Below are 11398 nucleotides of genomic sequence, written 5' to 3'. Positions count from 1 at the left end.
GGCACATAAAAGACACCATTTCGAGCGTGGCCGTTTTCGTGCGGGTGACACGTAAAAGCACCCACTACACTCTCTGAGTGGTTGGCGTTAGGAAGGGCATCCAGCTGTAGAAACTCTGCCAAATCAGACTGGATCCTGGTGTTGCCATCTGGTTTCACCAGTCCTCAGTCAAATCGTCCAACCCATGCTAGCATGGAAAGCGGACGTTAAACGATGATGATGATGATGATGAGAGAGAGAGAGAACTTTGCCAAAGAAATATGTGCACACACACACGGCTAAGTGAGTAAATCCATAGATAACAAAGCAGATGCATAAAACAGTTAGCCAAACAGACTAACAGAGAGAAATATAGACAAATAATAGACAGAGTTGCTGATAGACCTCATCCTGGAATATCATCAAAAGGTTGAAGCAGGAAGAAGGCAGAAGGAAGAGAGGGAGGAGGGTGCAGTGATGGAGGTGAAGGTCAGAAAGTTGTGAATGAAATGTTGAGAATTCTTATGTATTGAATATTATGGAAAATCATTCTGAGCATGTATTTGTACCTATGCATGTATGATGTGTGCATATAAATATGTAAATATGTGACAAAGAGATGGTCTATACATGTGTGCATATTTACATACATGTGTGTGTGTGTGTGTGTGTGTGTGTATATATATATATATATATATATATATATATTATTGAGAAGAATGTCTATGTGTATTGTGTGTGTGTGTGTGTGTTTATATAGATATATAATTTGTATACAGCTATACTTTTGTGTATGCACATGTGCGTGTGTGTACCTGTGTGTTTGTAGATGGATGGATAGATAGTTTCCTCTTTTATCATCCAGTGTAGGTGTGGTAGTGAAGATAGTGATGGTGGTAGGGACTTTTGAAGAAAAGTAATTAACAACTTCTGAATGAGCACTCCCAACTCTATAACCCCAGCAAATATTGTCTCAGGCAAACTCCACCCAAGGTATGGGGATAAGTGTTACATGAGAGCATCCTAAGCTATTGGCAAACAGACAGACAAGGATGGAGGTGAGGATTTGGATTGCTGGGTGGATGAATTCCTACTATCACTACCACCATCACCATCATGGATACGCATATCCTAATCCCCAGTTAATCTCTTTCCTATCCTTTCACAGCCACATAGTAGTATTGCTACTACTGCTACTTGGTAGCAAGATTGTGGGTGGGATAGTCACAGATATATATATATTACCACAATAGTCATGTATATATGTGTGTGTGTGTGTGTGTATATATATATATTACTACAGTAGTCGTGTGTATATATATATATATATATATATTACTACAGTAGTCGTGTATATATATATATATATATATATATATATATATATATATATATTACTACAGTAGTCGTGTATATATATATATATATATATATATATGTGTGTGTGTGTGTGTGTGTGTGAGACCATCCCACCCACAATCTTGCTACCAAGTAGCAGTAGTAGCAATACTACCACATCAGCTCCAGCATCACTATTATTTCTCAATTAGCACCACATTGCCTTCACCATACTACTACTTCCCTAGCATCATCATCACTGTCAATACCATCAAATCTTCTCCCTCTCCCACTCCACAATAGCACTATCCCCCCAACATCTGCACTGCTATATTATTTCCCCAGTTTAACCACCACCACCCTCAAAAACCCTGTCTCCATCATCAAGCCAATGAAGGAATCCGATATGCTGGAAATAACAGCCAAACCTTATGTCAATCACATGCTACTATCATTAAAAAAAGGACAACAGATAATGTGATCACATCAATTTCCCAAAAACAAACAGATGGCTGTAGTTAGAATGCGTTTGACCTTTGGTCTGCTCATTCAGAGCTGACCTGGGATTAAACAACTACAACTGCACACACACACACATAACACTACCATCACCTCCACAATAGCACCATAACCCCCACTGCTAATGTCATCAGGAGCAGCAATAGCTCAGGCACATCTTCCACCACTACCACCACCCGTCTAGCAACATCACCATCATCTACACAATAGGGTCATCCCCATCTTCCTCCCCAATGCTATCATCACTTCACCATGTCTGTCTCACCCTCTCCAGTTCCTACTGCACCACCACCAATGCTGCCGCCGCCACCACCACCATGCTTACCCTCACCAATACCACCACCTCTGTACATCAACATCACCTGTGAGGGTGGTGGATAGATAAGGTGAGTAAGAATAGCAACACATTCAATACACACCTCCCTCTCCCTTCCCACACACTAAAAAACAGTGTATGGTGAGGGAAGGGTTGACATGTAGGAATATTGGTGGTGCTAGCAACAGGGCACCACACTGGTAGATGGTACTGTATTTAACTGGTTCTTTATATTACTAACACTCAGTGACTGACAGACACCCACCCACCAATGTACACAAACATAGAGCAATCAGATATACTGGCACATTGTCATATATACATGCTCACACACACACACACACTTAGATATATAGTTAAGTGTACACCAATAGGTTTAAGGTAAACTCCAGATTCGCAGGATAGTCTGTCAGCAACAAACAGTCATTAGAAGAATTTGTGAATTTTTATGTGATGAAAGAATGTGGTGTATAACCATTGAAGCCTTTAGCCTCTGTCTGAAAATGAGGCTCTCTCTCTCTCTCTTTCACACACACACACTTGAATGAACAGGCAGAAAAACAGACAGAAGTAGAACAAAGGTTTAGAATAAGAATTACGAGAGAAAATTTCCCAGGATGCTTGCTGCAAAAAATCTGAATGAAGTGGGTGTTAACATATTTAATGTTGTAAGCCAGGAAACTAATTTATTATAATTACCTATTTAGTGATAAGGGCAATAATTATCTAATTAGTTGATTCTAATAAATGATTTTAAAAGAGAGAGAGAGAGAGAGATAGAGAATGTAACAACACTGAAATTTCAATCAAAATTAAATAAATATGAAATGCAGAGATGATGTGGGTATAAGTGCCATGTTTAGAAATGCGGTGACAACTCTGGATATGTTTCTATCTTATTAGACCTCATCAGTGAAACACAGTCTAACTGCAACTGCCACTATCTCAGAGAGAAGGTTCTTGGCTCCTGGAGGAGAAATTTCAGCTAAGGAAGGAACTCATGTTGAGGTAGGGGGACTATAATCTGTATACTGTGTCTTTATCAAAAGAATTTACAGGGGATAGAAAGAAAAGCAGCTCCTATGACTCTTAATGTAGTTGGGAAGATAACTTCTTACAGTCACACCTTATAAAAATGATGAGCAAGATGCCAGTTACAATGTAATTATGAGGAGATACCAGGGAGATCGTAAAACAAATTCTACAAATTTCCTTTTTATAAAAGTCTTTGGAAGCTCAAAGTTCTGGAAATTCAAGGTTAAATTAAAACAGGTATCAAATTGAGAAACTCATAGTTTTGGACCCTGCACTGTAAGGCCGAATTTGTGACAGACAGACAGTCTGTGAAATATTTGAGGGTAACTTTAGAGTGTCAGGCTAAGAGACATGCTATACATGTCCGGTTAATGAAATAATGGAGTTAACTTACCACTGTCTCTGGTTGAATAACCCTTGGTTTAAAAAAATGTGCAGAGGCCCATCAGATTACCCCCGACACTATAATCACAGGTGAGAAAGTGAGTTTTCCCTATGCATAAAGGTTTCCTTAACCCTTAGGAGCTAAAAAGTTGAATGACGAAGGAGATTGTATATATAGTTTCATATATGTAAAGTAATTTTTTACAATCTTTTTTCTAAAAATAAGTGCATGCATTCTATAGGGCTTGTAAAAAGGGTTCCATCTTCTTGGCACCAAAACTCCAAATGAGGCTTCGTCTCCAAAGGGTTAAGTCCACATCACAACTGATGGGAAACAGATATTAAACCATTATTTTACAGAAGAAAATCAAAAGAAAGGTTTTACTTGTACTACAAAATGCATTTATTTGTAAACTAATTCAGCCATACAGCATCAGACCACTTCCTGGTGTATATTACGGAAGTTTACCTCTTTCTCAATCAAATATTGCACTAAATTAACAAATGCAGTTGGATTTGATAACAAGTCTAATGAATCTTGTAGTTCTGGTCTCTTCCTTAAAGACTCAATTGTATGTTTAAGATATTCGGGACAATGAGATAGAATTAGTGGACAATTACATATGTCTTTTTTGGTAATACCAAGACTAGTTAGGTACTCAAAATTGGTAGTTAGTGTTACACGGTCTGTAGTTACTAAAGGAGCAATATGGTAAAGTTTCTTCTGCAGAGTTCTAGTATCAATGCCAATTAATTTTGGCAGGAAGACTGCTGATTTTGGAGTAGGAACTCTCAAGGGAACATTTTTACATGAAATGATGTGTATGATGTGTAACAGACCGACTTTTTCAATACCAGCTTCTTGTGCCTTGGCATAGGCTTTCTTCAATGTATCCGTCTTGTGGCGTAGAATATAGGTATGGCTTCGAAGATGCTCAATTGGAATCCCGATTGATAAGAGGAAGTCAACTCTTGGCTTCAGTGTAGTAAGACGCCTGTTCTCTAAGTAAGACATTTTTTGAGCAACAGAAACAGATACATTGAACAGTTTTGCAATATATTCATATCGATTTGGACTTCCATCAAGAACTTTCTGTTCAGTATTGTATTTATTCAGGAATCTCTTAAACTGTTTTTCAGAGCTGGCAAGAGATGAAATTGGGAAATCTTTTCCCTCTTGGTGTACTTTCATTATTTCAATGCGACCCTTTAAGGTATCAAGACTGTAAGAGAGCAGGTTTGGATATTTAATGAAATGCTCAGCTATCACACCAAAGCTTTGAAGATATTTGACCTTTTCTGTAAATGCTGGCATGTTTCGCAGTTTCTTCAGTAATGGAATTTTGCTAATAATTTCACGGAATTCCATTTCATTGCATTTCAGAATATCCATCATGTACTCTGTGATGGTGTTGTAACCTTGCAATAAATTCAAAACTGGTTGTAACCTCTTCAAATGAGCATTTGATGCTTTAGAGTGAACAAGTTTTAACATCTGCACATTGATCTTTCGGTGACCATGTTGTTGCAATCGAGTAGCTCTGTGCATAAGCTCAGCTTGTGAGACCTGTAGAATTTCAGGACATTCTTGGACTTGATCTAAAGAACAACCAAGGACTTCAAGCGTTTCCAGTTTGCTTTGTAAACCATGTCTGCAGAATGAAGTTTTTGGTTTCACAAGATCAAGGAATGAAATAACCTAAAATATAAATATTTATAAAAGAATAGTAAATTAAAAACAAAAGACATATAAAAGTAACATCATGATTTTAATTTAGACACAAAAAAAGATGACTAGCTGGTCGAAATCATTAGCATGCTGGACAAAATGCTGCTAAGCATTTTGTCTGCCTTTACATTTTGAGTTCAAATTCCACCAAAGTCAACTTAGCCTTCTATCTTTTCTAGGTCAATAATATAAGGTAAATACTAGGGTTGATGTGATTGACTAACTACCTCCCACCAAATTTCAGGTTTTTTGATTGTAGTAGAAAGAAACTGAAATACAAATTCAACAGTTTTGAGAGGTAAGTGTTAGGTGATTACAACATTAACCCCAATATATTAATGGTACTTTATTTTACTGACCCCCCAAAAGGGTGAAATCTTATCAGAATTTGAACAATACATAAAGATGGTCAAAATGCTGCTAAGCAATTTGTCGAGCGAGCGAGCAGCAGCAGCAATGATGATATTTTCTTTATTAACTACCAGCAGATGACAAAAATCATTGATAATAGAACAGGATAATAGTGTGTGATTGTGTGGAAAAAGCAAGTAAAAGGAGACAAAAACTAAAAGAAAATTAATTGACCCCTCCTGGACTCTTTTTTTTTTTTTTTTTAAAGCCTGGTACACATTCAATTGATCATTTTTGCCGAACCGCTAAGTTACAGGAATGTAAACACACTATCACCAGTTGTCAAGTGATGGCAAGGGAGCAACAGACACACACACACACAATGGGCTTCTTTCAGTTTCCATCTAACAAATCAACTCACAAGGCTTTAGTCAGCTCGAGGCTATAGCAGAAGATACTTGCCCAAGGTGCCACACAGTGGGACTGAACCCAGAACCATATGGCAGGGAAGTGAGCGTCTTACCACACAGCCACGCCTATACCTATATGTATATATATAATATATCACACAGAAATAGAAAAAAAGCACTACATACATATTGCATAAAGTATTCCAAAACTTACAAATATACAATCATCACACATCATTTTAATGTCCACTTTTCTAGACTTGCATGGGTCAGACAGAATTTGTTAAGACAAATTTTCTATTGCCAGATGCTCTTCCTGTCACCAATCCTCACCCATTTCCAAGTAAGGTAATATTTCCCCGTGATCAAACAAGTTTCCATGGAAGATTGGGAATGATTTACACTGCTTGTATGGTGGTAACACTCGTTTACAACTATCATACTATATGAAGGCAAGGAAATACCATGTCGTACACAAGGCTTGCACAAATGACCATGGGATTGCACCTAGAAAGTTACCCTCTGAGGCACAAGTCCCAGCAAGGTTGTTTATGGAAGACCAGCAGTTGTCCATACATACCAGCCTCCCCCGTCCACACCACCAATGTTATCCAAGGGAAAGGCAAAGGCCAATACAGCTTGGCACCAGTGATGCTGTAGCTCATTCCTACATCTGAATGGACTGGAGCAACATGAAATAAAGTGTCTTGCTCAAGAGTACAACACACAGCCCGGTCCTGAAATCAAACTTAATACCCTATGATTGGGAGCCTGACACTCTAACCACTGAGCAATGTGCCTTCATACACACACGTGTGCGCGAGAGCTTCTTTTGGTTTTTGTGTATGAAATCCACTGCCACAAGGCTTTGGCCAGCCTAGTAGCTCAAGCTGCTACATTGTGAGACTGAACCTGGAACCATGTGATTGGGAAGCAAGCTTCTTAACCACACAGCCACACCTTGTAGAACTAATAGGCACTACACACACCCAAAACACACAGAGCTATAAACCAATCAAACAAGACAGGGATTAGCAGTAGAGTATACCTCAAACATCTTAAAACAAAGGAGGAAGAGGAGGAGAAAAAATCATAGAAGACGTATAGTAATATAGACATACCTTTTCATGTGTTTTCTTCCCAGGAGGCTGGTGTGTCAGGCTGTCCCTATGAAATACATCCAGCTGATTCTTGTACCAGTTATGCCGAACTGAATAACAATGGATCCAACATTGTGCACCAGGAGTCGCTGGAATGAGTATTGGATGACTGCGTTTCGGCACCAATCTCACTAAATACATAAATAGCGGCGAAGACATTGCCTCTCATATAAGGTTCCAACATAGAACCATTTCTGAAAAACAGAATGTAGGAGAAATTTTTTTCTTTTTTATTCCTATTAAATCAGAGTAAATTAGATTTTAAAGTTGAAAACCACCACTATTACCATTATTACTACCACTACCATGCAAAGCTGGTAACCGATCAAAACCAGATGTGAAACGTAGGCCCCATTTCAAACTGCCCATTAAATATTTTACTTAACTGACTGCTAAATAGGTGCAGGATGGTTGTATGGTAAGAGGCTTGCTTCCCAACCATATGGTTCCGGGTTCAGTCCCATCATGTGGCACCTTGGGCAAGTGTCTTCAACTATAGCCTCAGGCCAACCAAAGACTTGTGAGTGGATTTGGTAGATGGAAACTGAGAAAAGCCTGTCATGTGTGTAATATATGTATGTGTGTGTGTGTCTGTTTGCCCCACCACCACTGCTTAACAACTGGTGATGGTGTGGTTGCATTCCTGTAACTTAGAAGTTAGGCAAAAGAGACCAACAATATAAGTACTCAGCTTTAAAAAAATATAAGTTCTGGGGTCAATTCATTTGACTAAAAATTCAAGGCAGTGCCCCAGCATGGCTGCAGACTGAGACAAGTAATAGAATGAGAGAATGAATATGATATATGTATGGGTTATGGGCATGACATTAAACTGCATTCTGTGATAAGGCTCCAGCTTAGGAGTCCAGAAGTTTTGAAAAGTATGGAGTTAACTCAGTCACCCATACCCCCAAGTCTGCTATAAGATCTAAAGTGGTAGTACCTGTGAAGGACCCTACTTATGGGTCAAATAGCAAAAGATGGTTCTGTTGTTAAGATATACAGAATTTGGGAGGAGGGTTGGCCCCTAGATGCATTGCACAACCCCACTAGTGTGTGTGTGTGTGTGTGTGGACATGCCCTGATATCACATGAACCAGTCCCCAGTCACCCTGCTTTAAGGGTTAAATAGGCTCTGTCCCTCCAGGCTAAGCTTGGGAGAGCAGGAAACTAGCAAACTAAACTGTAAATAAACTGGCAGAATGCAACAGGAAAACATTGCTGTATCTTTCCCAAGAAAAATCATGAATTTTCAAGCTAATGCATAGAGGCCCATGATTTCTACTGGCATAACACAGGAAGGGAGAGAGAGAGGGGGGTGTACATATGGTGTACATTTTGAACTTACATACAATCAAATACAAGAACTGAGACATAAAACAAAGGAGAGGATTCACTCAAAAATCACAGGTCTGCCAACTGGCCAGTCACTACCATCATCATCACCACTACTATTACTATCACCACAAGCTTCACCACTACCATCACTATTATTATCACCACCAACAACAACATCAGGAACTTGTGTTTGTTTAATCTGCCATACAAATCTGACACTTCACTGTTCATTCTGCTGAGATCAAGTAAACATATCTGTGTGTGTATATATATATATATATATATATATATATATATATAATCATCATTTAATGTCTGTTGTCCATGCTGGCATGGGCTGGACAGTTCGACCAGGCTGGCACACTGGAAGGCTGCACCAGACTGTCTGATTTGGCATGGTTTTCTACAGTTGGATGCCCTTCTTAACGCCAACCACTCCGAGAGTGTAATGGGTGCTTTTACATGCCACTGGCACAGGTACCATTTGCATCACAACAGGGTGCTTTTATGTGTCACCAGCATGGGTGCCAATTTACATGACACCAGTATCTGCCATGACTGCAATTTTGCTTGGCTTGATAAGTCTTCTTCTCAAACATAACACAAAGTTTTAAACTATCTGAATTTTATCAGATATGCCATGTGTGAGTTACTCTACTCCTTTTCAATCCTCACTGATTATCCTTCCTAAGATGGTTGGGTGTGTCTTATATCATGTGTCGAATTAGTTGCCTGGCCTGCTCAAAATAGAAGCTAAACTTCCTTTAAACCACACCCAACCATCTTAGGAAGGATATACCAGATAACACAGTCCAAGACATTATACAATTAGATGATATGAATACTGTACATCATTATTTTTAACATCCACTTTTATCTGCTTGCATGGGTTGGATGGAGTTTATTGAGGCAGATTTTCTGTGGCTGAATGCCCTTCTTGCCACTAATCTTTACCTATTTCCAAGCAAGGTAATATTTCCCCATAGTCAGAGATGTTTTCACTGACTATTGGAAATGAATGACATGCATTTACAATAATCATGTGATTTCAAGACAAAGAAAAACACACACATACTATGGGCTTCTTTCAGTTTCTGTCTTCCAAATCCACTCATAAGGCTTTGGTCAGCCTAAAGCTATAGTAAAAGATACCAGCCACAGGTACCATGCAATGGGACTGAACACAAAACCATGTGGTTGAGAAGTAGACTTATTAATTTCAAGTCATGCCAGTGCCTATTTATTGAGAAATTCAGTTAATTAATACTTGCTTACGTTAGTGATGATATCCCAGTAAAAAGTTATTTACAGCCTAAGTGTTCATTCCACTTGAGTTTTGAACAAATGCCATGTAATATGACCAAGCATTTGTAGTAGTGAAATCAGTATTCCAATGGTGTTGTTTCTAAATTTAAAATTAAAGAGGAAATGTAAGTAAAAATCCAGACAAACGGAAAACTGAAACAGGATAATAGTCAAAAGTTAATACAAATCTTATATTATAAAAGAGCTGATCTCCATTTGCCTGTAACAACATCTGAGTAGGGAGAGGGAAGAGGAAGAGGAAAAGTTATTGTTGAGACAGAAATACGAGAGAGAGAGAAAGATAAACAGCTAGTGTTGTCGCCTTAGTAACTAAGTTTTGATTAAAAATGCAGGAATTTTAAGTGCAAGTCTGTCAATACAACACAACACAGACTTCAAAAAAAGGCTTTTCTTTTTGGTTGTGTGTGTTTCTGTATGTCTTTCAACATATAGACAATGCAACACAGCCTTGAAAAAAATACTTTCACTTTGAACAATTTATGAAGGTACATACATGATTTACAAATATTTTTACCAGCAGCGTAAAATATGAAAGAAAGACAGACAGTATTTCTGTTGGCAAACAGACGACCTTTCCTTTAGCTTCCCTTGATAAAATACTGAATGGACATCGCAAGCAATGTGAGAACACACAAGAGAAAAGAATTGTCAAGAAGAACTGAAGAACTGTGTTCAATACCCTTAATAAATCTTCTTTCCATCATTGAAAAGTGAGATGCCACATGACATGACCAGATATTCAAATTGACCCCAGTACTTATTTTTTAAGCCTGATACCTATTTTATCATTTTCATTTGCTGAATTGCTAAGTTACTTGGAAGTAAAGAAATGGACATCTGTTGTCAAGTGGTGGGGACAGAGAGAAAGAGAGACACATATGATAGACTTCCACATAGCTTCCATCTACCACTTTCACTCACAGGGCATTAGCTGACTTGGGTCTATAATAGAAACACTTGCCTAAGGTGTGATGCACTGAGATTGAACCTGAAACCATGTAGTTTCAGAGCAAGCTTCTCAACCATACATCCCTCTCTGCACCTAAACAAATGCCAAGACATCTTGGTACCTGATGATTTCAAACATACATTCAATCGATCTCTTACTCCTCACCACTCACTCTCTAATAACAAAGCAAATTTTTATCAAAACAAAAAAAATATAGGTTTAACATATGGTCTTGATGGGGAACAGATGGATGGAGCTGCCAGTGGTTAATCATACAAAACGCTAATAATTTGTAATGGTAACGATGATTATGAGTGTAACCCACTGACAGCCCTCTTCCATTCTATCATTCATCGTGTGTGTGTATTTGGATGTACAAATTAGAGAAAAAGTATACAATACATTTAGTAGAGTTTATTCATTTGAAACTAAAGCTTTAGTTGCAGATGAATGAATACATGCAAGAATGCACACACACACACACATACATTCCAATTATTCAGCTGATCAATTATAGATATTTTTCTCACTCACACTTCCACACCAAAAAAAAAAAAAAAAAAA

At 38.2% G+C, this 11398-nt stretch overlaps 1 protein-coding gene across 2 annotated transcripts in view; it reads right to left on the bottom strand.

Annotated features, from left to right (window-relative positions):
* Positions 1 to 3950: 3950 nt before the first annotated feature.
* LOC106875405 (uncharacterized) overlaps positions 3951 to 11398 on the bottom strand; it is a 32481-nt gene continuing 25033 nt past the window's right edge. Inside the window, exons 2-4 of one of the 2 annotated variants that reach the window (XM_014923517.2) lie at positions 9835 to 9964; positions 7183 to 7415; positions 3951 to 5270 (exon numbers count right to left, since the gene is read on the bottom strand). In XM_014923517.2, coding sequence (XP_014779003.1) covers positions 4005 to 5270; positions 7183 to 7380 — 1464 coding nt within the window. In that variant the 5' untranslated portion in view covers positions 7381 to 7415; positions 9835 to 9964 and the 3' untranslated portion in view covers positions 3951 to 4004. The remainder of the gene's footprint in view (positions 5271 to 7182; positions 7416 to 9834; positions 9965 to 11398) is intronic. The other variant, XM_014923516.2, reaches the window with a different exon arrangement.

The sequence above is a fragment of the Octopus bimaculoides genome, chromosome 19 (genome assembly GCF_001194135.2).
Source record: "Octopus bimaculoides isolate UCB-OBI-ISO-001 chromosome 19, ASM119413v2, whole genome shotgun sequence".
NCBI lineage: Eukaryota > Metazoa > Mollusca > Cephalopoda > Octopoda > Octopodidae > Octopus > Octopus bimaculoides.
This window is presented reverse-complemented; position numbering and strand designations above follow the sequence as displayed.